This window comes from Apodemus sylvaticus, chromosome 5 (assembly GCF_947179515.1).
Source record: "Apodemus sylvaticus chromosome 5, mApoSyl1.1, whole genome shotgun sequence".
Classification (NCBI taxonomy): Eukaryota; Metazoa; Chordata; class Mammalia; order Rodentia; family Muridae; genus Apodemus; species Apodemus sylvaticus.
In genome coordinates, this window is record NC_067476.1 from 127,048,278 (window position 1) to 127,075,234 (window position 26,957).

The 26,957-nt window shown below is 43.0% G+C and overlaps 1 protein-coding gene across 1 annotated transcript; it reads left to right on the top strand.

Annotated features, from left to right (window-relative positions):
• The first annotated feature begins 449 nt into the window (after positions 1-449).
• Dstn (destrin, actin depolymerizing factor) lies at positions 450-25,835 on the top strand. The gene is made up of 4 exons (XM_052183777.1): positions 450-616; positions 20,376-20,683; positions 22,417-22,493; positions 24,636-25,835. The coding sequence occupies exons 1-4, from the start codon at positions 614-616 to the stop codon at positions 24,743-24,745; spliced, it is 498 nt and encodes a 165-aa protein (XP_052039737.1). The 5' UTR covers positions 450-613; the 3' UTR covers positions 24,746-25,835.
• The last annotated feature ends 1,122 nt before the right edge of the window (positions 25,836-26,957 follow it).

Consider the following 26,957-nt stretch of genomic DNA (forward strand, 5'->3'; position numbering starts at 1 on the left):
GGCCGCGCTGGCCAATCAGGACAGGGTGGTGGGAACAGCACCAAAGTAGGTAAAAAAATGCGGGTCGCGGTCCCCGAGAGCCGCTTAGAGAGTTCTCTTCGCCAAGCAGAGCACCCGCCTACCGGCGCTCGCCCTGCCCACCCTGCGCTGTGGCCCCGCCCCCGGCGGCGCGCACACCTGGCCAGGTGGCGACTTCCATGTTTGGGCAAAGGCCGCGCTGTAGGCGGGGCATCACGCGGCCCCGCCTCCAGGGCAGGGCCGGATACCCTGGACTGCCTAGTGTTCGCCCTTCACGGAGAAGCAGCCCTGTGCTCCTCTGGGCGGGGAGCCCGTGCACTCCCCTAACTGGAGCGAGGTTTCCCGCTGTCTGTAGACTAGTGGGCCTCCTGGGTGGGGCCTGTCCGGGGAGGCCGGCCTGTTGCGTAGCAACGGCGGGCGGAGCCTGGGGCGTGCGCAGCCGCAGTCTGGCTGGAACTCGTGCCCGCCCTTAATAAGCTCGAGCTGCCGCGTCCACCCTGCGCTAAGGCTCCTGCTTTTGCTACCCGGAGAAGGAAGGTGTACAGACTTTGCCGCCAGTCTCCTAGCTCTCCTTCTGAAGTCCGCCGCAGCGAACATGGTGAGTGACCCTCAGCTCGGGCGTGCGCCAAGGGAGGGACCGCGTCCCACGGCTCCAAGGCAGCTCCCGGGCGGCATCTTGCCCACCGCTCCAGGCCGCCGCCCGGGATCCTCTTCGGCCCGGCTTCGCTGACTTCGATCCCGAAGTCGGTAGATCACCGGGGTGGGCCGCCGAACCTGAGACCGTCCGTATGGGCGCGGTTTTCTCCAAGGCCAGCTCGGTGACCCATGAGCCTCTCCAGCCCTTTTTACCGAGAAGGAAAAGAAGGATTTTATAGAACACTCCAGAGGGCGGGGTAATTGCTAGCGAGCGTGATTAAGAACCGGGTGGCCTTGTCGTGGCTTTGTTTGTCGTATCTGGCAATCAGCTTCAGTGGCACTCTCGTTGGGTTTGTCAAGCTTGGCAGTGGCTCTTTTAACCCTTCCCTGCCGGGTCCATTCATCCATGCTAGAAATTTGCCTTCACCTGAGAACATGGCTTTACCACAACTTTGGGTGCAAGGCGTGGACATGATGTTGCCTTCCTGATGCAAATTTTAAAACTTTCAGAAAGCTGTTTAATTCCAGTCCTTTAAAAAGAGAATCCAATTCGTTGTATTGAGATGGTAGAGATTTTGCTAAATTTACAAACTTCTCTATGTCTAAACTGTTACTCAAATCGGTTGTAAAACAGTATCTCAACTGGGCGATCAGGTGGAACATTTTGTCACTGTAGTCTGCACACTGTTACCATTTTTGGTCAATGATTTGCTGGCAAGGCCTTGCCACACTGCTAGAAATACTATCCTGTTGCTACATCTGTGCGCCTGGAAACAGTTGGTACCCACTAATCGTCTACCGAGTGTTTTCACTGAATAACAACTTTGGTTTTTCCTTAGGAGATAGCAACTGCATCTCCTAAGATAGGAGATAGGAGATTGCATGTGCAGGCTGGCTCATTAGATTAAATGGGTAGTTTTCTTGAAAACTGACCATGCTTAGTAGTGTCTTGATATTAAGTCTTGTTTGAATTTAATGCTATGAGCTACAAATATTTCAGGCTCTGAAGTCTGTTGAACCTCTGTAAGATTTTAATTGTATGTATATGTTGATTTAAAGCAAAGACTAAATCTAAAGGTTTTGAATTCTGATAAATTTGAGTGCTCGGTGTACTGAAGTGGACTGGTGTCTGCTCTCCAGTCTGCTGATGTAACATCTTTTCTTCTAGTTGAGAATGCGAACTTTATATTTAAAATAGGGCCAAACATTTTAAATGTGTAAAAGCTTGGTTTTAAAGCTTAATTTTTCCAGTGTACATTCAAATCAAATTTTAAAAGTGCCTGTTGTATTTTTTGGTACTTGGGGGAGACAGAAATAAAAGTTAAAGGTGTGTTCATTCCTACATCCAAGTACTGATGTATTTATTATGTTCTGAGGACTTGGGGCACAGGAGTGCCACGATGCTTTGCTGAGCCAGTTTTTCTTTCGTTGTGGGCTCTGGGAATTGAACTTAGGTTGTCAGACTTGCCTGGCAAGTGCTTTCACCTGTTGAGCCAGTTCCCCAGTTCTCAATATGTTTTAAGAATGAAGAATTTAGAACACAGATTGTACTATGGCTGGCTTTATAAACACAGCACATCTCCATTCAATCCAGGTATTAGAGAATGGGGGGGGGGGATGATTTTCCTTTATTATCCCAGATTCTAGCACTTTCTATATTTGAAACCTTTTAGATTTGTTGGTGAGCTTGGTTTCCTTTCCTGAGGCAGGATCTCACTGTGTAATTCTTCTGAATTACACAGAACTCACAGTGAAGCCCAGGCTGGACTCGAACTTGAGGCAATCCATGAGCTAGGGTTACAGGTGTCAAGAACTACACTGGTTTTGTATTTTTACTTTTGAGCTGGGGCCTTGGTATAGGCCCAAGTGGCCTCCATTCTACTTAGACTCCAGAGTGCTGGGATTACAGATGTCAGCTAATACATTTAGTTCCCCCCTTCCTCTTTTGGGGGTGGTAACGAGAAGGTTAAAGTTTAACTACATATGGGTTTGTTTTTAAATTAGGAGAATTACTTCCTGGTCTTCTAGAAGCAGTTGGAATAAGGGAAATTGAAGTTAGAAAAATGAGATGTCATGTTTTCAAATGTCTCACTACAAAATATCACCATAAATGTTTCTATAAAAGCTCTCTCCAACAGGGGGGAAATGTATCTCCTGTTTGCACATGGCAAATAACATTTCTGTGTGTACTGGGTGTGTCAGCTTCCTCATATGTGCAAAGATTACCAGCCCACTATAAAATTCCTAGGTTCATTTGCTCAGTTCTATTGGGTCCAGCTTGGCACAGCACATGGAGATTTGGCTAGTCTTTTCTTTAACTATGGAATGCATTTGCAGCATAGTTTTACGGCTCTCTGGAAAGTAGGGATGTAGTTTTGCCTTGAAATAGAGTTAAGGAATATGCCATGATCTAACCATTCACTTAGCATAGATGGAAATCCGCTCCAACAAACTGAGCTAACTTAACTGGTCTGGACTGAATTAGAAATGTATTCTGCCACGTGGTGATTAGGAGAAATACTTTTAACAATTTAGCTAAATAGATTGGACATAACTTTGTTTTTCGAGACAGGGTTTCTCTGTGTAGCCCTGGCCTTCCTGGAACTTGCTCTGTAGGCTATGCTGGCCTCGAACTTAGAGGTGCCTGCCTCTGCCTCCCAAATGCTGGCATTAAAGGTGTGTGCCCATTTAACATGAAGAAACAGATTGTAAAGCAATGTTTCTTGAGACTCCTTTTGGGTTGTACAACTCTTTCACACGGGTTGCATATCAGATAGTTACATTGCAATTCGTAACTAGCAAAATTACAGTTTTGAAGTACATCAAAACTAATGTTATGGTTGTGCGCCATAGCATGAGGAACTGTGTTAACAGAAGCATCAGAAGGGCGAGACCCTCTGCCTGAAAGGATCGGGTACTGCCTACAAAGCACCTTCTTTTACATCAGTCTTTAAAATTGTTAATTTTGAGGTGTTTTAAGTAGTAAAGTGTACAGGATAATGATCCCTTTGATCAAAAGAAAAATAAGTTTGGGGTGTTTGTTATCACCAAAGCTAAGTGTACATCTTCTTCCTACTTCGTCCCTAGAGGGCCCCATTCTTGTGTCAAAGATCTTATAGGACTGGCTCATTAAAGGAACTGATTTCATTCAGGATGTTGCAAATTCAAAGAAGGTTCATGATGGAGAAACTTCTCTAAGGAAAAGAATGGAGGGGACTGGTGAGATGACTCAGAGGTTAAGAGCACTGACTGCTCCTCCAAAGGAGCTGAGTTCAAATCCCATCAACCACATGGTGGCTCACAGCCATCCGTAATGAGATCTGCAGTGTCTGAAGACAGCTACATATAATGTGTGTTCACATATAATAAATAAGTAAATCTTAAAAAAAAAAAAAAAAGAGGAAACCTAGGCAGGTAACCCAGGGAGTCTTGTGGAAGGATCTGAACAGGTCTCTCTTGACAGAAAAAGTACGGTGGGCCTTTCCTGTCCTCTTTCTTTCTTGTTTTTATAATTGAAATGGTCTCAGTGCTAATCCAGACCAGCCTAGCCTCAAACCTATAACTATGTGCCTGCCTCTTCCAAGTGCTAGGATTAAAAGGCCTGTCCTCTCCAGTGCTTTCTTTCCCAGAACGCAGAATGGTGGTAGGTTTCTCAGCCACCAGTGATTTCCAGACCAGTGTTTTCCAGACGGTTCAGGTCCAGCTCACCATAGTCACCTAAAGTTGATCGATTTTATTCCTTGGTACTTTTATGCTTTTTTTTTTTTTTAAGTTTCTTTATGCGTGTGGATGTTTTACCTACCTGTATGTCTGTGTGCCATGTGTGTGTGGTGCCCGTGGGTCAGAAGAGGGCATCAGGTCCCTTAGAACTGGAGGAGTTACAGATGGTTGTGAGTTGCTGTGTGGACTGACCACAGGCTCTCTGCCAGGAGCAGTAAGTGCTCTTCCCTGCTGACTGAGCCGGCTCCTCGGCCCCTTTACTTTTCATGCTTTAATTGTACTTGCATGCATTCTTTTCTTAAAAAGAGATTTATTTATTATATGTGAGTACAGTGTAGCTGTCCTCAGACACCAGAAGAGGCATCGGATCCCATGACAGATGGTTATGAGCCACCATGTGGGTATCAGGATTTGAACTCAGGACCTTTGGAAGAGCTCTTACCTGCTGAGCCATCTCTCTAGTCCCACTCTAGTCCCATTTAGCAGCTTTTTAAAAATTTTGTGTTTTTGGGAAAGTGTTGATTTTTATTATATTTACTTAATTTTGGGGAAGGGAGGGGGGGTTCAAGACAGTGTATCTTTGCATAGCACTGACAGTCCTGGAACTCACTCTGTAGACCAGGCTGGTCTCGAACTCAGAGATCACAAACACACATGTATCTGTATGTGTGTATATGTATATTTATGGTAAGCAGCTTTTACATATATATGATATACTTGTGAACCTGACTTCATCTGAGCTGACTTTTAAGCTATACACCCCCCCCCCCAAAAAAATATCAATTCGAACATGATTCTTAGTGCTGGCTCCTAATACTGTGGACTAGAATTCTTCCATGTTGTCTTTCCAGACATCTTAAGCTGCTAAATCACAGAAGACAAATGTGCCTTTTATTTGAACTGCCATTTTCCGGCTTCTGGTCAGAATAGTTCCTCCTTAGCCGGGCCGCAGAGAAGAACCTCCTCCGTTCTACATGTGTCTCTTCATCCCGGGAAGCCCACTTAGCCAGAAATGGGTCAGTAGTGGAGAGCCCTTGCTGTGCTTACAGAGGACCCAGGCTCAGTTACCAGCGCCCTCATTGGATGGTACACAACCACCCTATAACTCCAGTTCCAAAGAAGCTCAGGCTCTGGTCTGTTGTTCTGAGTGATTCAGCCCATTCTCCTTGTGTACAGTGTGTTGATTGGCTGTGCAAACCACAGAACATAAAACATGAGACTATTAATGCCTTTAGATTGTTCACGGAAGCATATTGAAAGGCTTATATCCCACACTAGCATTGCTTGTTTCCTTATGCTCTTCTTTGTCATGCTGTTACAGTGACAGCTTTTCACTTAGAATTACGCTTCTGAGCAAGAACTTTTTTTGGGGGGGGGGGAAGGGGTCTGGCCTTAACATTTTGCTGTGAAAGGTGTATAGTTAGAAAAACCATATCAGGCTTATTCAGCCCAGAAATCCTTTGAACAAGTGTAATTAGAGGCATTAGAATGTGCTGCACAAGGACCCCGCTGAATTCAGCTCTGACTCTCAGTGATCGGTCACCCTAACCAAACTCACTTTTAGTGGCTGGTGTTGCCGCTAGGCATGCTTACATGTTGCTGAGTTGATTGCTTAATTTTCTGTATTATGTTAAAATTTAAGAATTGCATTTTAATAATATTAAAAACAAACAAAAGAATTTAGTGTCTAATTGAAGGTGTGTCTAGCCCTCTACCACTACAGTCAAAAAAGAGTGCCTGAGAGATGGAGACTTCACTCCTAGCACAGCATGGATGCCGGTGATAGTGTTTGACTTTTGGATCTCACTGAGAGAAGGCTGTGCTTTCAACAGTTGTATGTTATGTTATAGACTGTGTCTCTTTTAACCTTATCACAGAAAAGGAAAAATGAATTTTCTATCATTGTTCTTCTATTGGCTTATTGGTGTAATTAGCATTTAACTTTAATAAAATACAATTGCTTGCATTCCCAAGTGGTTTTAGAGCTGACACTGACGCAGATAAGATTGAATGTGTTGATTTGGGGCAGATCTTTGAGTCATTGAGCTTTCAGGAATTCTCACGTTGTGAAATTTTGTTACAGAAATGTATATACATTTAAATTTTTTCTCACTGCTCCTTAAAAAAAAGGTAGACAACAAAGGTAAAAATTTAAACCATTATAATTACTTATTTGTGGCACTATTTAGACCAGACCAGAATCTTGGGGAGAGCCTACAGCCTACTAAGACATCCCTAGCCCTATGTAAATACTATATCAGTATTTGACTGACAGAAAAATAAATTAGTAAGTTTTACATATTTTAATTACTGGAAATTCTGTATATATTTTACACTAAAGCACATCTGAGGCCTTGGTGTTGTGCACCTGTTATTGATCCTAGCGTTTTGGAGGTAGAGGCGGAGGCAGAGGCGGGATGATCTTGAGTTCTCAGCCAGCCTGGGACTAACTTGTTCCAGGTCTCAACTTAAGCATCTAAGTACTCATAGGGCATATTTGACTTAGGTACCAGGACAGTAGTTTAAAACGTAGGTTCTCATACCCAGGCTGCCCCTAATATATTTAACAAGTTCATTAGTAATGAAATTTAGAATTTTAAAATTGTTAATTAAAATAAAATAAAATCAACTTAAAAAATACAGTTCCTTAGCCACATTTAAATGAGTCACTAAACTGTATATGGTTAGTGGTGGTCCTTTTGGACCAGCCTTATACATTATGAATTGGTTTCTTCAGTTTGTGGTGGGCAGTTAGCTGAAATTTTCTATGCACTTCTGTACATGTCTAAGAGTCAGTGCTAAGAGTGTCAGTTTCTGTTCATTACTTATGTGTGTACCTGCGCCTGTGTGAGTTTGTGTACTACATGCATGCAGGAGCATTCAAAGAGCATGTGGAGTCCCTGAAAGTGGAGTGACAGTTGAGCTTACAGCAGGTGAGCACTCTTAAATCAATTTCTTTTATAATATTTATCTGGACTGTACCATTCTTATGGTCATATCAGTAATACAGTACCTTTCTCATAGTAGCTCACAGAGATGTTACTGAATTATAATGAATAAGTGATTAAGAGGATTTTCTGAATTTTGACAGACAAGTTCCTATAGAGATGAAATATTTCAATTTTTATACTTCTGTTCTCAGTTTTAAAAAATGTCATGGAAATTGAGGTCTAAATGCTGAAACAATTGAATAGGACCTCACCTTTGTATACACTTTATATTTTTTTTTTTTTTTGATTTGGTTTTTTCGAGACAGGGTTTCTCTGTGTAGCCCTGGCTGTCCTGGAACTCACTCTGTAGACCAGGCTGGCCTCAAACTCAGAAATCCGCCTGCCTCTGCCTCCCAAAGTGCTGGGATTACAGGCGTGTGCCACCACCGCCCAGCTTTTTTTGTTTGTTTGTTTGTTTGTTTGTTTTTTACACTTTATAATTCAGTTGGAGTCTTTTCATGAAAAGCCTTAGAGATAGATAAGGCAATATTGCTGTGGTAAGAGTCTAAATGACTCTGGCATACAGAAACTCCTCTTTGTGAAATGAGATTGGCTGATATTTATTTACTGGACATCTTGAACCATAGAAAAGAGCTGAAGCCTAACTTATAAAAAGAACAAGGTAACTTACGAGTGTTCACTACCCATCAGGCATTGCGTTACTCTGTCGCAGGCCATTCTTAGAGCAACCCTGTCACCTACCACCTCCATTGAGCCAGACTGCCTAGTGCTTAGAAACATGTTTTTGGAGTCTGGCTTTGCCTTTCTGTGTGGCGTTAGGTTAGTTGCTGTTTTGTACCTCAGCTTCGTAGAAAAGGCCAAAACCACTTACTTAATTTGAAAAAAAGGATTTCTGCCTAGCTGGCCCAGGCAGGCTAATCCTTCTTGTTGAGAGATTCAGGGTGTGAAGAGTTTCAGGACTCATCAGAGGACCTTGAGAAGAGAATGAACTTGGTCTGTGCCTGGACAGAAAGGTTTGTCTGCCTAACATTCTGCAGACAAAGGAGAAAAATTAGTGTGTCAGCTTTTGTTGCTGTGAAAAAATAGCAGAGTAAGTAGTTTGAAGGAAGAAAGTTTTATTCTGGCTAATAGTGTATGTCCATGATTGCCTTGGTGCAGGACAAAAGCGTCATGGTGGAACCATCCGGCCTGCTTCCTCCTGCTGATCCCCATCCATGCCGCTGAACTCTGCATAGATGGAAAATGCCTTGAGTGCCTTCATTCTTAAAATACTCCTGCCTCAGCCTTTTCACTCCTGTGTCAGTTAATGGTCCACACCATAGTGCTGGTTTATCTAAGATCCTCACTTAAATGTCATCTTTGCTCAAACTTCTGTGCATTCACATCATGTCTTCAAATAGAGACTGATTTGTGAAATTACCAACTCAGAGTAAATCCGAGTGTTCTGTGCAGCAGAAGCAACAGGGTGGATTGATGGCCTGAACAACAGGAGAGCGTTCTCCTAGCTGTTCGTCCAGCAGGGAGTAGTGTTCAGAAGATAGTAACCTAGGAGCCAAATCCCAAATGATCTGATTGAAAACAAGAAATGATGTCAGGTGTGATGGCACACATCCATAATGCCCTCATCTGGGAGGCTGAGAGGGAAGGCTGTGAGTTCTAGGCAGGTCTGAAAGGGGTGGAGTGGAGTAGTGATGTCAGATACAGTAAAGACCTCAGTCGATTTCATATCTCAGTTTTTGAATAGTGTCATGGTAAACATGGGAGTTTACCAGACATCTCTTTTTTAGGCTGATTTGATTTCCTTTGCATGTGTAACTAACTAGTGGGATACTAGATTGTGGGAGTTCTGTTTTCAGTATTCTGAGGACCCTCCATGCTAATTTCCATAATGCTGTGTAAGCTCATGTTACCACCAATGAAATGTGACAGTTCACCCTTTTCTGTGTCTTTGCCAGCATGGATATATTTAGATTCTTGATGGTGGCCTTCCCTAACAGGATTGTGACAGATGGTACTTGGTTATGGTTTGCTTTGCATTTTCCTTCTGACTCATATCAATTTTTAATATAATTGGTCATATGTTTTTTGAGAAAGGATAACCTTCCCATCCCTTTTAAATCAGATTACTATTATTTTTCTGTTGGGTCTCTTGTTCTGGATAGTCATACCCATCCCATTTTGGTTGAATGGTTTACTAATATTCTTTCCTACCCTGCAGGGTGTCTATTATTCTCTCTTGTATCTTTTGTTGTACAGAAACTAATTGGTTTGATTAAAACCCCATTTGCCTGTTTTTATATTTTGTTGCCTGTGCAGGCCAGAAGAGGGCATCAGATCTCATTACAGATAGTTCTGAGCCACCATGTGGTTGCTGGGAGTTGAACTCAGGATCTCTGGAAGAGCAGTCACTGCCCTTAGCCACCGAGCCATCGCTCCAGCCCTTGACTTAATTTTTATGTGATGAGAGATAGGGGTCTGTTTTGTTTTGTATATGAGTTTCCAAATTTCCCAGACCATTCATAGGTTTTTGGTGCTTTTGTCAGTGATTCTTTAGGTAGAGATTGGAGTTACTTCCGGGTTCTCTATCCGTTCTGGTAGTCTGAATGTGAGTGCCTCTGTGCTAGCACCATGTTATTTTGTTTATTTTCTCTATGTAAGTGTTTTGAGATATGAGTTGTTATAATGTTTCTGGTCTTTTCTTTTTGCTAAAATACTTTGATTACCCAGGTATCTGTGGTTCCTTATGAATTTTAGGATTGTTTTTTTCTTTCCCTTCCCTTCCTTGTGTAGCCTAGGCGGGTTTTACACTCTCTGGGCAGCCAAGGCTATATTTGAACTTTTGATCCTCCTGCCTCCACTTCCCAAAGCAGGCGTGTGACCCCATTCCCATCTTCCTTTTTCTGTAGTATGAAGAAAACCATTGCTCTTTGGGTAGAGATTGCACTGGCTGTGTATATATTGCTTTGATGATATGGACATTTTAGCAACACTTTGAACCCATAAGTGTTTCTGGGAAGTCTGTCCATGTTGATGTGTCGTCTTATTGTTCTTCATCATCGAGTTTTGTAGTTAGCATTGTGTGTAACAATTCACTTCCTTGGCTAGATGTAGGTCTAAGGGGTTTTGTTTTGTTTTTGCTTTTTATGGTGTAACGCTAAGGATCTGGAAAGGGTGTTGTATGTGTACCCTTAGGTATCTCTGAGCTTCACTTCCCAGCCCCTTGTAAGGATTTTGTTGGTGTTGTTGTCTTGAGTTTTTGTTTGGCAGTGGGGATTGCTTGCCTGAGTTTTTTTTTTTTTTTTTTTTTTTTTGTCTACTAGCTCACTATTGGTACATAAAAATGCTATGGCCTTTGTATATTGATTTTTGTATCTTGAAACGTACTGAATTCATTTATTGATTTTATCAGTCTGACCTTTTGTAGAGAATCCTGTTGCTGCAGACAGATGCTTGCCCCCTCTCCTGTCTGGTTACCCTTTAGTTCTTTTTCTTGCCATGCTGCTCTGGGTAAGACTTTGCATTCTGGGTTGGACCGGCAAAATGCCTGTCCCTGTCTTCTTCTTGACTCTATGGGACGTCGTTTTTGTCTTTTAAATATTAGCAAATCCATGAAGCATTCTCCCCACTTGGTAAAACTAGCAGATACTTTGCTTAAGTAATGTCTTTAAATGTTTTCAGCGGGATCAAATGGGCCTGTAGCAACAACTTAGATCACACAAATTTTTAAATGTGTCCTGTAGAATATTGATTGCTTAGTCATGCTCTTGAATGTTGATTAGTGTACACATTCATAATCTCTTATGTAGCATTTATCTTGAAATCTATGTGAAATATAATGCTCACATATTAGGCAGTTTTTAAAAATAAAAAATACATATTTACAAGTTTAAAGACAAATACTATATAACTTTTATTGGTTAAGTAAACATTTAGTTGGCAGTGTCCCAGTTCTAGCTGGGGATGGAGGATTGACAAGGATATGTAGGATAGAGTACAGTGATGTACTAACAGGCTGGGATGTGGCCATGTGATAGAATGCCTGCTTAGCATGGGCCTGATCCCAGCAAGGCATAACATCAAAGTAATGATTTAAGAAATACCCACCAAGCGCCCTTACTCTTCCAAGAGCAGGAATCAACCAACAGATAGGCCAGTGTTGGAGAGATAATAATAGGAGAAACTATAGACTTCATCAGTACATAGAGAAGCAGATGCAGGTTTAGATTAGAGCTGGGCAGTGGTGGCGCACGCCTTTAATCCCAGCACTTGGGAGGCAGAGGCAGGTGGATTTCTGAGTTTGAGGACAGCCTGGTCTACAAAGTGAGTTCCAGGACAGCCAGGGCTACACAGAGAAACCCTGTCTCCAGAAACCAAAAAAAAAAAAAAAAGATCCATGACTTCCTGACTTCCCTAGCACTGAGTTAGTGGGGTTCCAGCACCAGGTGTGGGTTCTTTCTCGTTCAGTGGGTCTTGGGTCCAGTTAGGGGGCTGGTGGTTACTGCCAAGACATGCATGCCCCTGCTGGACTCTGAGGGCTATCCTGCCGTTCTGGTTGTTGATGTGGCTCATAGGTGGTATAGCTGGGTACCACTGTTCATTGCCTCCCTCTTTTGGAAGCTTTCATGGTGCCTTCTTGCCACTTCTAGCTCAGGAGCGTGGATCTGTTTCTGAAATGCATGCTATCCTCAGCAATTTCGACTTATTTGCCTTCCACTTCTTTTTTATTTTTTTGGTTTTTCGAGACAGGGTTTCTCTGTATAGCCCTGGCTGTCCTGGAACTCACTCTGTAGACCAGGCTGGCTTCGAACTCAGAAATCCGCCTGCCTCTGCCTCCCAAGTGCTGAGATTAAAGGCATGTGCCACCACTGCCTGTCTAACCTTCTACTTCTGAAGGACAGCCAAGGCCACCACAATAGGCTGTATGTTTTGGGAGCCTTTTGGACAGCCCTGGCCAACAACTCGTGTCCAGTACTGGGGGTTTTGTCAGGTAGTATTTGGCTCTTGAGCGTCCTCAGCTCAGGTGTGAGAAGTTCACTAAAACTGTGTGCATATTTCTATTAAGTAATTAAGTAAAACATTAACGCTCACCCATCTTTTTTCTTTAAAGATTTATTTATTTATTATATGTAAGTACACTGTAGCTGTCCTCAGACACACAAGAAGAGGGCATCAGATCTCATTAAGGATGGTTGTGAGCCACCATGTGTTTGCTGGGATTTGAACTCATGACCTTTGGAAGAATAGTCGGTGTGCTTAACCACTGAGCCATCTATCTCTCCAGCCCCCATCTTTTTATTGAGCATTTCTTTGCTATTTTTTAAAAGAGGTGTGTGTGTGTGTGTATGTATGTGTGCATGTGTGCAGGTGCTCATAGAGGTTAGAAGAGGCTGAGAAGATTCCCTGAAGCTGGGTTCCCACCCTCTGTGGGTCCTGGGAACTGAACTTGTATTGTCTGCAAGAGCAGTGAATATTAACTCTTAAGACATCTTTTCATCCCCCTGCTATTAAATTTTCTTTTCCTTCCTCCCTCCCTCCCCTCCCCTTCCTTCCTCTCCCTCCTCCCTCTCTCTCTCTTTGGTGTGTGCATGCATGTATACACGTGTTTAGCTGTCGTGGGACACATGTGGAAGACAGAGGACAGCTTGTAGGCTTTAGTTCTCTCCTACCATGAATTCCATGAATTGAACTCGGGTGGTCAGTCAGACTTGGTAGCAAGCTTCTTTCCCTGCTGGGCAACCTCGGTGGTCCCTTTTTTTGCTATTCAACCACCTAATATATTATTTATTTATTTAGCATGCAAAGCATCAGGTTTCTTTACGGCGCTTTCAAACCCATTTTTATCGTGTCTCCAGGTCTGTGCCACCGCCAGCTACCTCCTCTCTGCTTTCATTTCACATGTGTTCGATACCCTGCCCCTTCTCAACACTTTCTTTTTCCCCTTTATATCCCATTTCTAATTTCATATGTATATCTGGACATAAAGTGCTAAGATTCACATATGAGCAAGAACAGGCAATACTGTTTTTCTGAGGTCAGGGTACTTCATGTAATACAATAGTTTCTAGATTTATCCTTTTTCTTGCAAATTTTATAATTTTATTTTTCATGGCAAGATAAAATTCCATTGTATATATATCACACTTTCAATGTCTGTTTATCAGTTAATGACACCACTAAATATTTATGAGAAGAAAGAGGTGGTACTTACCAGATGCTAAGTTGTTGTTTGTTTTTTTTTTTTAGTCCACAGTTCTAGTGAATTGGAAACAAAGCAGATGGTCTGTTGTAGTTATTGCCCTGCCCTTTGCCCCTTGCAGTGTACTTAGTAAACCCATCTTGCTTTATCTATAAATTAATAAATTCCTGTTTCAGATACAAGTTTTAACTTGTCCAATAACCAAAGGCTTTACTGAGAACTGGCAACCTGGTTTACTGAAGAGTTGAGGAAAGTCTAACTGGATCTTCTAGATAGCCATAGTAATAATTAGTGTGCACTTAGTAAGTGTGCGCATTCCAGTGCTTGGCTCCCCCATCCTTTAGAGCCCCAGTGCAGGATGAGCAGCCCTGACTTATGGGGGGGGGGGCTGCTGCTGCTGCTCTTCTGCAGAGAGAGATGTTCCAGTCTTAGGAGACAAGTGTAACTGGCTCTCTCTCTTTTTTTCCTCAAGTTATTTAAAGAACTTATTCTCTCAATTGCAAATTTGTCAGAGCGATCTGGGCCAAGTTGCTCTTCACGATCTCCATAGACTTTCCAGTTTTTACGTCACGTCTTTCCCAGGAGTCGTTGCTTCTTCTGTAAGGGATAAAATACAGTCTCTCTCTTTTTTTTTAAGGCTTTGCTTAGATAAGTTGAACCATTTTGCATGAAACTTTGACTTTTTATTGCTTTGAGTCTTTCAAAACAGACACAGCATGTACTTTTAATTTTGGCGGTGTGACATAAGCTCCTTTTCTATTCTGGTTTAGGATGGCTGCTGTTAGTGATGATCATGTTTAGGGTTGGACTGGTTTTATAGTTGATAAAAATTAAATTCTCAAAATTCAATGTATAAGTTTCAAGGATTGCTATTCACCCTTATGGCAGAATTGAGAGTTGTTCTTTCTGGCCAGTCTGCCATTCCCAAGATTGTGTCCAGTGGCATAATTCTGTGTGTGAGACTAGAGACTGCTCAGAGACCACGCACTGTGTGAATTTTGATACAATCTCTCAGTTGGTGAGTTTTGTAAATACTCCACCAGAGGAGATGTAAGACAAGCATATAAGGAACGGACTATGCTCACAGTCGTGTCAGAGTGGGGTGTGGCTTCTCTGGCCGTTCTGGTATGGAACACAGAGGATTTCAGCTGTGAGCGCTATGCCTTTTTAAGGTGGCCAGAGCCTGTGTGGTAGCAGAGTCGAGTTTTTGCTCTCAGAGGACTTCCAGCACTCTGTATCGTTTCAGCTGTGCAAACTTTAAATTTAAAGTGGAACTTGATTTAACTTCATTAATACATTTGCAGCCTCTGACTGAGTCCTGGGAAGTGAGGCTGAGAGGAGTGGGCCTTTCCCTCTCACTCCTTCCCTTGAGGACACCAGACAGGCCTGCCTGCCATTATTACGAGACAGGCTCGCGCTGGGGTGGGGGGCCTGGACAGAGAGGGCCTTTTTTAAAAGTTAGAGAAGCACAGCGTGATTATGACCAGTTGCGGCTGTGCCAGAGCCACACCCTGCTGTCTTGGGATAACCTAGCCACCCAGGTGAGTCCTCACAGTAGACTGCCAGGACAAGCCAGCTTCTTCTGTCACCCTGTTTGTGTGGTTTGGTTAAGAAGCTGTGAAGGCACCCATGGGTCGGGCCACTGGTGTTTGTAAAGGACTCTTCTCTATTCTTTCATTATACTTTGCAGTTGAAGGGGTAAATATGGGATGGAGGGGGAGTAAATACAGCAGTGAACTAAAATAAATATTAATCATATCTTATCAAGTTTTGGGGGCTAAGTGTTAGCAATAGTCAGGTCCTGTGCACATTAAAGTCTAATAAAATCTGACCTCAGTCAATAAAGAAAACATTAATTACTTAAGGTAATATTACTTAGTCTCTTTTCTGCCTCACAATTGTTACTGGGTTTCTAATTCAGCCTTCAGAATAAAAGGTGTAAGTCGTTGAGAGGAGGCATGCTGGCGGAGGGGAGCAGCAGAGAGGCAGTGGGACGTCTGGGCAGTGGGGCAGGCGTCGTTCGGAGAGCCACACTGGGTGTCTCAGTCAGGTTGCCCAAGGGGTTCGTCTTTGACCGTATAAACACAAGTATGAAGGGTCTGGGCAACAATTTGTTCATTTCTCCAATATCACTGCTGTTTAAAGGCGATCTAGCATACTGAGCCTGGGTATAACAACTCAAAACTACATTTAACTGAATCTGACATATTGATTGTGCCTGCTGGGTTTCTTATCATTTTCACAGGCAAAGTACAGACTTAGGTCCCAGACCTGAGAAGCCATACTGTAGTCAGCCTCTAAAACACTGCGGTGGAAGTTTAGGGGAGTGACCACTGTTGCTACGCCCACCACCCCAACTTCCGGTCCCTGCCTTGAGTCCGGGGAGTTTGCTGGCCCCACACCTGCCTCAGTGCTGCTGGGGAAAGCCTGTCCCTCACCTTGACTAAGGACTTAATACAGCTGACGCCCTTCCGTAGCTCTTTCTGTCCCTGTCCTTATATGTGGAAAGCACTACTGTGCTCATCTGAGTTGGTTTTGAAACTAATCAATATCTCCAAACTCCTGCGCCTGCCTGCCGTTGGAGGGGACCTGCCACTGACCCCTCCGGAGTGCAGTGCAGCACAGTGCTGCCAGCCGGCACAGCCGCGTGCTGCACTTGCTGGGCCGCCCACCCTCTGCTCTCCTTTTGTAGTGCTGTAGGTCAGCTTCCCCCACCCGGACGTCTGGCCCTCCCTCCCTGCCTTGGTCCCATACTGACCTTTCCCCTCACATCTCTGTCTTTGGATTTGGTTTTCTACCTCACTGAGGCAGTGATAGTTTGTTAATCTGGATGTTTCAAAATCTTCTCCCTCTCTGTCTTCGGGGCCATTTCCTCAAGCATTGGTGTTTAGAAATAATGCTTCTCACCAGAAACCAGCACAGGCAGTGCTTCTGATAGAACAGGTCCATCTGCCCAGGTAGAGCCAGCCACACACATCTGCAGAATCGTGCTTTTCTTTGTTTTCAGTTACAGGTCACAATCGATTCCTAAGTCAGTTTCTAGTTGTGATTGAGAGACTTAGATACCTCTCTCATCGCTCTTCTCTTCTCTGCCCCTCACCTCTCTACCCCTCTTGGGCTCTCCTCCCCTCCCCCCTCCACGTGGTCATGGCCGGCCTCCACCTCTCTCCTCTCTCCTCTCTCCTCTCTCCCCTCTCTCTCTCTCTCTCTCTCTCTCTCTCTCTCTCTCTCTCTCTCTCTCTCTCTCTCTCTCTCTCTGCTTCTCTAACTCCCATCCTCTGCCCTGAATAAACTATTCTATACCATGAAAAATAAAAAAAAGAGACTTAGATACTTTAGCTATACTCAGGTATTGATTGAATAAATGAATACAAAGCCTCCAGTGCTGCCTTCTAAGAATTGGGCAGGCACTGAACGGACTCAGTGGCTATTAAAAAAAGCACATGAAGTTGTAAAGTGAACTTGGTGGGAGGCTAGGGGAGAGGCTGGAGGGGAGGGGATGAGGGGTGGATTGATGGAGACACATCAGAGGGATGACATATTTTATTTATTTACTTTTAAATTCATTTATCTTATTATGTATATGAGTGCTGCATCTGTGTGTACACCTGCGTGCCAGAAGAGGGCATCAGATCCCATTATAGATGGTTGTGAGCCACCATGTGGTTGCTGGGGATTGAACTCAGGACCTCTGGAAGAGCAGACAGCGTGCTCTTAACCACTAAGGCATCTCTCCAGCCCTGAATGATAAATTTTAAATAAAGTATTTTTAAAAGAAAGACTTGGTTGTTGGTTAAAAAAATACTTAGATAGGGCTGGAGAGATGGGTCAGTGATTAAGAGCACTGAACTCTTCTGAAGATCCTGAGTTCAATTCCTAGCAACCACATGCTGGCTTACAACCATCTGCAATGTGATTGATGACCTCTTATGCTGTGTCTGAAGACAGCTACAGTGTACTCATATACATAAAATACATAAATCTTTAAAAAATATTTAGATATCAGTATTATTATGGACTAGAGAGGAACTGGAGTGTTTCAAGTTCTTCCTTGATAATATTATTTGGACTATTTTTCCATTTCTTGCAAAGATCAGAAAATAATACTAAAGCACTAAAAGGTTTAAATTTGATTTTTTTAAAAATGCAATAAGCGTTCACAAGTAATAAGAATATGAGCATAGTAATATTGTATAGTCTTTGTTAGTTTTCTATCTATAGTTTGTTAATTTTCTGACTGCCACTGTATTAAAATCAGATGTTCATTTACAGTAATAACATCTGCAAGAAAAATGTGGATTTTATTAGCTAGATTTGAGGAGATTGTGGGAAGATGTGGACTAGATAGCCAGGATTGGAGTGGGTGTAGCACTCTTCATGATTGATGGTTGAATGCCAAATTACCTTAGAAACAAATGCTAGCTTCCCACTATATCTCAGTCTCCCACATACTCGCAGGCATCTTTTTCTCTTGTCTTTCTGTGACTGAGTCTCAGTAATGTCACCCAGGCGGCCTTGAACTGGTGGCGATCTTCCCGCCCTAGTCAGCAAACTGCTTGCTTGGATATAGGCAAGCGCCAGCTTCCCGAATGCATGTTTAAGTAGCAGTTTACTCAGAGCGTTCATTTCCATCACCCCCAAAGAAAATTGCCACTTAGCATTCAGCCCCTTTCCAGTTCCCTGGGCCCTGGAAACCACCAGTCTACTTACAGATTTGCCCTTGGGGACATTCTATATGAATAGAATCATGTTGCATGCCACCCTTCTTTTTTTCTGAATGTGATGTGTTTTTGAGGTTTACTTATGTTGTAACATTATTTCCTCATTTTTTGTTTTATTGTGTAGCTGTGGTACATTTAAAATCTCTTCACTTATGGATTTTGGGGTGGTTTCCATTTTGTGTATGTGTGGTTCTGTGAACATTTGTGTATGGTTGTTTATATGGGGATTTTTTTTATTTTCTGATGTATACAAAAGAACTGTAATTCTTGGGTGATTTGGTAGCTCCATGTTTAGCTCTTTGTGGATTGTTCAAGTGGTTCACCTGTTTGCAATTTTGCTGCTGCAATGTGAAGTTACAGCTTGTCCACACTAACATTTGTTAGTAGATACTGTGTGTGTCCGTGTGTGTGTGTGTGTTTGTGTGTGTGTTGCTAGACTGACTGGTCTAAAAACCCCTTGTTTTTTCAAGACAGGGTTTCTTTGCATAGCCCTGGCTGTCCTGGTACTCAGTCTGAAGACCAGGCTGGCCTGATCTGCCTGCCTCTGCCTCTGCCTCTGGTTCTTTTTGTTGTTGTTGTTGTTGTTGTTGTTGTTGTTACTGAGTTGAAAAGATTCTTCATACATTTTGAGTAAAAAATTCTTAATGATTTGCAAATCTCATTCTGTAGGATTTTCTTCAATTTTTTTATGCACTTTCGGCTCTTATATAACTTGGTATTAATTTTGAATATCAGTAATTTTACATTATTAAATCTTTAAGCTCATAATTTTGCTTTAAAAAAGGTAATACAGAAGCATGTATGTTGGAGTTAGTGTCTATAGTACATGTATTTGTACAGTAGAAGACAGAAAGATTAGAAGCTTTAAGATCTTTTGGCATCAAGAACTTGTTTAAATCCCTGATCCAGAATAATAAGTAATATCATGACAAAGAATTATTTTTCTGGCTAGTATAATCCCAAATTAAACTTTTAACTTCATTATTAACAGTAAAATTTTTATTCTAATCTCAATTTATAATTTAAATATTTTATAAATGACTTATAAAATAATTTATAAAAGAAATATGTCCGTTGGTGTGGCAGGGGTGGGTAGGAAAGTGGAGGCCAAAGATCAGCCTTAGGTGATGTTTCTCAAGCTGTGCATTTTGATTTTGAGACAAGGTCTCTCACTTAGGGCTTGTGGATTAGGTTTGGCTGGCAGGCCACAGCCCCAGGAGATAGATTTGTGGTTGCTGTCTTCCCACTGTTTGGGATTATAAGTGCAGTAGCATGCCCAGCTTCTGCTGAGGGCGTTTGGGATCAAGTCCTTTTGGCTTGCATAGAATGTACCTTACTTATTAAGCTTTTCCCCTGCATGGTGAATTAAATTTAAAAACAAGCAGTTATTGTTACTGAATATTGATCAGGGCTTTGAAATATTTACATAATGCTTTTTTTTTTTAGAGAGAGAGTGAGTGAGGAGAAAGAGAGAAGAAAGAAAGATAGATAGATAGATAGATAGATAGATAGATAGATAGATGTTATAGAACTGGAATTTTTCCAACAAAGAAACTGAAAACATCTGTTCTGCTTTATGTAAAAGTTTTCAAGATATTATTAATATACAGACTAGGAAGGTGATCTCAGCTAAGGCACTAAGAAACCTGTGAGAAAAACATAATTCAGGGCCAGGGTGTAGCTCAGTCAGTAGAGTATTTGCCCAGCATGCACCATGCCTTGGATTCAGTCTCCAGCATAGATAGCATTAACCAGACCCAGTCTGTCAGACACCTGGAGTCTCAGCTCTTGAACAGTGGGGAGAGGAAGATGAGAAGCTTAAACCCTGTCATCCTTGGCTACACAGTCAGTGAGGCCAACCCGGGCTCTGTGCGACCGGACCTTGTCCTAAGGAGACAGGTGGGGTCGGGCAGCGACAACACCCAGCTCTTTAAGGAGCCCTTTGGAGATTTAGGACAGGAGGGGCTGTTGCAGTCTTGTTTCCCCACATAATTGATGGTGGCCATGACTTACACAGCGTGTAATGTTCTCACTCCTAAGATTTTGAGTCTGTGCCAATCTGTAGCCAAAATGTAGTGTTTTATATTTGAAATTGTAAGAGTCGTAAACCCTTTTGCACGTTTCTCATTGTAGGCCTCAGGAGTTCAGGTTGCGGATGAAGTTTGTCGCATTTTCTACGACATGAAAGTTCGGAAATGCTCCACACCAGAAGAAATCAAGAAAAGAAAGAAGGCTGTCATTTTTTGTCTCAGTGCAGACAAAAAGTGCATAGTCGTTGAAGAAGGCAAAGAGATCCTGGTGGGAGATGTTGGTGTCACCATAACTGACCCTTTCAAGCATTTTGTCGGAATGCTGCCTGAGAAAGATTGTCGCTACGCTTTGTATGATGCCAGCTTTGAAACCAAGGAGTCCAGAAAAGAAGAGCTAATGTTCTTCTTGTGGTGAGCACTGGAATAGGGAGCCTCTATAGAAACGAGAGCCAGTCTCCTACTGTCCACTCTTGGAGAACCAGTTTAGGAATCAGAATGGTATTGGCGGTATTGGGGGTTGAGGCTGGGGCCATGCATATGTTAGGCACGGGCTCCGGCACTGTGTCCCAGACTCCTCAAAATAGTTTGTATCAAAGCTACTCATACTCACTGTCAGAATGTCTTCAGGCTTCATAAAGTCTGAACTGTATTGAGTTTAGCTATATTGTCTACTTGAAAGAACAACCACTTTAGGTAGTTTATTTTGTGGATTCTTAGAAGACATTGTTTCTAAATCAAAATTCCCTGTTTCTACTAAATGTTCCTCCTGGTAAAGCGGAGCATCCTCAGCAGTCACCTGAGCACCAGCCTGCCTCCTGGGCACACACTCCTCGCTTACGTACGTGTCGCCTGCTTCTTCTGAGGAAGTGATGCCATTCCTGCACTGTCTGCCATACGCCTGTAGTATCTAGTTAGATCCCCACAGCCTGCATAGGGATAGTTCATTTTTAATTTAAATTTCAATTAGTTAAAAAGATAACCTCTATATTTTGAGACAGGGTCTCCCTGTATAGCCCAAGCTGGCCTGGAACTCAACAATAGGACTTCCTAGTGCTGGAGGTGCAGTCATGGTCTGCCTTGCCCAGCTAAAATTCATTGTTTAGTTGAATGAATATCTGTATTTCCAATGTGTAGCCACATATGATTGACAGAAACAGCATTTTCATTGATGCAAAAGATTCAGCTGAACAGTGTTCTCTAGTTTGCATTTTGAGGTGATTTATGGGGCCTTTCCTGGTTATTCTAGTCTTGAAATGTTTTGACATTCAGCCTTAAACAAAAGTTTTTCATTCCATCACTTGAGAGGAAAAGGTAGGGGAATGCTGTGCTCTTCCAGGCCAGTCAGGGCCTAAGAAGTGCAGACTACAGGTCTGGAGGCCCTGGGGTGGAGGGCAGTGGAAGCTCACCCTCACTTCTGTTCCCCTAAGACTCTGCTGCACCTTGTAAACCCTGATGATGTGAGTGCCGCAAGCGAGAGGGCAGGACAGACAGACAGACAGGCACGTGTTGACGGTCAGGGGTGGGAGAGCATTGTGCTCTTGCAGAGGATCACGGTTTGTTTCCCAGGACCAACATTAGGCCTCTCACAACTGCCTGTACCTGTCTCAGGGACTTTGATGGCCTCCTCTGGCCTCTGTGGACACCTGTACGCATATAGCACATATAGAGACAAGTAGCCATGCACATAGACATAAATAAAAACAAAAAATTTAAAGGTAATTATTGATAAGCCTCAAAGATAGTAGAATTTGGATTTGAAAGAAGGGCCATTCATTAAAGTTTATTTCTCCTATACACCAGTTATAGTGTTAGGGCCTGGGAAAACAGCTCTGTTATTAAAATTAGTGAAGTCCCTCCCTGTGTTTGGGGAATTTACAGCTGTGTGGCGGGTTTGCCAGCTAAATAGGCCCTTAGGTTGGGTGATGTTTTCTTTACTTGCCTTTTTAAAATTCCTTTTCCTTGTTTTTTGCTTTCTGTACCTTTTTTCCACTGTGGTCATTGTACGTGGCCATTTATGACATTAACCTAAAAACAGAAAACTCTTAGATTCTGAGGCCTGGCCCCTCTCCCCTGGAGACTTTAACACACTGTAGGTTGTGCTCTGTCTGCTGCAGTCTTTTTCACTCTGGTGTCCTTCTATCCAGGGCACCAGAACAAGCGCCTCTGAAAAGTAAAATGATCTATGCAAGCTCGAAGGATGCCATCAAGAAGAAATTTCCAGGTAGGAGCTACACTGGCCTCTGAAGGTTTTATGGGTACAGTGGGTCCCCAGGATTGGGAGTGGAATGTTTCTAAAACCCACCTTATTATCTTTATAGAGCTTTAGAAACAAAGGGAGGAAACAGGTTGACAGAGGGAGGAATGCACTCTGAACATCGTCTGTCCTGGGCTGGTCAGTGTCTGCTGGCCTGTGGTCATGCCCTGTCTATTTCCTATTGGCTGTACATCACTGTACAGCCGGTTTTAAACTAGTTTTTCACGTACCAGGTGGGGAATCAGTTAATCTGTTATTTGTTGATTTTTAACATAGTCATTGACAGAGCTGTAGAAGGGAGATGCTCATAGCAGGGACATTCTCTTGTCTTTAGCTCTACTGTGGAATGGTGTGATTTTAGGAAATTGAGTCCTCTGGGTCCAAAGGAAAATACACTCTCCTGAGCCGGCAAGTTGACTTGCTGCTGGGTGGCTGGGGTCCGGATGAAGTGGCCTTGGCCAGACTCCAGTCAGAAGACATTGGTATGATAGAAAGAGCATGGTGTATAAACTCCGGCTTGCACAGGGCTGAGCTTGCTAACTGCTGTGTGACCATGGCCAGAGCCATAACCTCGTGGGCCTCTGTTCTCAGCTCTGGGCAGGACGCCCTGCCACCTCCCTTCCCTGTGATCTTCAGACAGCGGAGAGAGCAGAGCTTACACGGGTTGACCCAGCATTGGTTTTGCGTGTTTTCTGTGACTGGCTTTTATATTCCTGGAGTAGAACTTGGTTTTGCCCCAGCTTGTTTTAATGAGTTAAGTAATCGGAATTCCTGCTTCTTTTCCCAAGTCCTGCTGCTGCTCCCTTCCGTGGGCTCTTTGTGCTTTTGGCTTGATTTGGGGGCCTTCCAGTGAGCTCACAAATATCACTGGTATCTCGCTGCTCAGTGACGTCTCAGTTCAACACTTTGATGAAACCCAAGACTTAAGGGGAACTGCTACTTAAGACTTGATTTAGGGATAGTAAAAGACAGTCCCCATGTCACATGTTCTGTGCACTCATCAGTGGCTTTCTCATATTAGTCTAAAATTGTATAAAAACTGACCTGTTGTGCTTTGAGAAGAGTTTGGAAAGTAATCTTCCAATGGTAGACTAACTGTGCAGCTGTTTAGAACATCGTGTGCACAGAACCTTCGGTGTGGAAGCCCTTGGGGAGCTGGTTGTACAGTGTGCCGATAGACTTGTCCTAAGGCCCGTCAGTGCCACAGCTTAAGTGCTCAGTCTTACGTGTGGTGTGAAATGCAACCACAGAACTATGTTTCCTGTAATACAGTGTTGACGTTCATGCTTGCTTTAAAAAAAATGTTTATTCATTTAGAATTTTTAAGGCTAGGTTTCTCTGGATAGTCCTGACTGTCCTGGAATTCTCTCTGTAGACCAGACAGGCCATCCACCTGCCTCTTTCAAGTGCTGGGATTAAAGGTGTCTCCACCACTGCCCAGCTTCTCCTTTATAAGTGCATATGTGAACATCAGTGTGCCCGTTCATTCCCGTGCAAGGGCGGGTGCTCTCCATCCAGAAGAGGGTGCCTGGTCCACAGCACTGAAGTCAGGTGCTTGATCTGGGTGGTTGGAGGCCACACTAAGTGCTAGGGACTGATCTCTGGTCCTCTGATGATCAGAAGCACTCTTAACCACTGAGCCATGTCTCTGGCCCTGTATTTTTATTTGTTTTAAAAATTAGGAAAAAAATTACTAGGCCTGCCTTTTTATTGAAGTACCATCCTTGGTAAAGTGTGTGCACAGACTGAACAATGATTGTTTCTATCCAGTTGCTAGTTTCTGGAGTTTCTATCCACAAAACCTTCCTCAGTGCTTGCTTTCATTTCTTCCATCCCCCACCTCTTCCCGAACCCCAATAGTAACTGGTATCCTGGCTTCTGACTGCACACATTAGCCGGGGCTGATGTAGACATGAATAAATGGAATCATAACGGAGTGTACACTTCCGTCAGCGTTACATCTGTTGAGGGGTTGGTATTTGACGCATGTGCTTGTACATTAATTCCGCACCTAGAGAGTGTCCTGTAAGACTCTAAACGCACGGTGCCTTAGAGAGATGAGTAAGCTGCCTGCCGCACAGCCCTAAACAAATTTGTTTTTCTCTCTAGGTATAAAGCACGAGTATCAAGCAAATGGGCCAGAAGACCTCAATCGGACTAGCATTGCTGAAAAGCTAGGTGGCTCCTTAATTGTAGCTTTTGAGGGATCCCCTGTGTAGATCATGAGTCAGTGCCATGAATCGAAAGCTTCCGTATTTAACACTATCCTTTCACTATATAAGTAAAGCAAATATGTTAGGCCAGGGGTCTCACTGAGGAATTTGTCTTGTCATCTTTTAGATTAAACTGAAAATTTTATAGTGTCTGCAAACACTACCCTACATAAATCTAGCCTCTAAAGTTTCATTGATGTGGAATTAAATTCTTATTGGCCAAATGCCTATTTTCATGAGGTAACTTGTAAAGATTTTGTTAAGCTCAGGATTTTTAATAACACAGTTCACAAAACAGTACAAGACAGTGTGACGAGAACTACTAATCTTTGCTAACCTCAGCGTTTACTTTGTTTCTTTTGTTTAGAAAAGTGATTGTAATCTGTGTATAATTTTGACCCAAATTCTCTATTTTTCCTTGACTTAAACAAAATAATGAGATATAATTTTCTTTATAATGTGTACAACACCTAATATACACCAACAGCAGTAAGACTAAGCCAGGCAGTCTTAAAAATTCTATCAGATGTGTCATGAGACTGTTTTAAACTTGTATCTGCTTAAAATTCACGCTGATCTTGCACAGTACCAGAGCATGGTGCTGGGATGCAGGAAGTGCCCTATACCTGCAGCAAGAGGCTCCCTGGGCTGGGAAGCGGCTTAGAGTGACTTACTGTCTTAGAAATCATGGTATAACCTCAGGAGAATGTTCAGTGTCTTGTAACAACTAATTATATTGCAAATTATTAGGGCTTCTTTGTAATCTACTTTATTAATGGAAAATGACAGAGCAGTGTACTGATAAGCCAAGGTGCTTTTGATCTGTAATTCCTTCTTCAAAACTGCTGCATTTGGTACAGTAGACTGGGAAAGGGTGTTGATTATGTTTCCTCTGGGACCTGGTAGGATGCAAATCCCTAGAACAGTTTACCAGCTGTGACTGAAACGGAAGCGGGTACCATGGATGCCACAGGACTGCCCAGCAACACTTGGAAATGATTGTTAACATCACAGGCATGGCACTGTAGAGATGCACAGTTAGTTGAACTTAGTAGCAATGCTGGCTTTATGTAATAAAGGAAGCATTTGTAATTTACCCTTTCTTTGTGTCATTATTTGTGTATGAATTGGAGGTAAAGAATCTGCTTTCTGTCTCAGTTTTTTTTGTTGTTGTGATAAAGATCATGTCCAAAAGCAACTTGAGGAAAGAGTTCGTTTTATCTTAACAACTTCCAGACTCCACCACTGAGGGAAGTGAGAACATGGACTTGAGACGTGAAGGGACGCAGTTTACTGCTGGCTGGCTCAGTTTGTCTTCTTACATACTCCAGGGCCACAAGCCCAGAGGAAGCACCGCCCACAGTAGGCCGGGCCCTTCTACGTCAGTCATCAACAAAGAAAATGTCTCCAAAGGCTTGCTACAGGGCAATCTAGTGGGGGCATTTTCTCAATTGAGAGTCCCTTTTATCAGATGGCTCTAGCTTGTATCAAGTTGACACAGATGAAACAAGCCAGTATAGGCAATAAGCCGCCCTTCAGGTTTTGGTATTTCTGATAGGATTAGGGTCATAGCACATTCCTTAAATGAGAGTAAAGTTGTAAAAGTTGGACATCCCATTCCTATTCCAAGAAGATTTTGCAAACAAAATGTAAGTTGTACTTTCATCAGACTCTTTTTAAAAAAGTTGCCCACTTGTTGAGATTCATCCTGAATCTCTATGCAAAATAGCTTTTAGTAGCCATTGTAGCAGGTCTCACAGCCTGAGACCAAGAAATACCCCAGGTATTCTATCCATGGCTCTTTAGAAGTGTTTCTGCTTGTGGAGTATGGCTCCACTGCCTTTGCTACAGCTGTGCTTCAGAAGTTCAGGCATGTGTTGTGTGTGGTGGTATGTGTTTGATGTATATATGATGTATGTTGTGTATGTGTTGTGATGGTTTGTATATGCTTGGCCCAGGGAGTGGCACAATTTGAAGGTGTGGCCCTGATGGAGTAGGTGTGTCACTGTGGGTGTGGGCCATAAGACCCTCCTCCTAGCTGCCTGGAAGCCAGTATTCTGCTAGCAGCCTTCAGATGAAGATTTAGAGCTCTCAGCTCCTCCTGCACCATGCCTGCCTGGATGCTGTCATGTTCCTGCCTTAGAATAATGGACTAAACTTCTGAACCTGTAAGCCAGCCCCGATTAAAGACTTGCCTTGGTCATGGTGTCTGCTCACA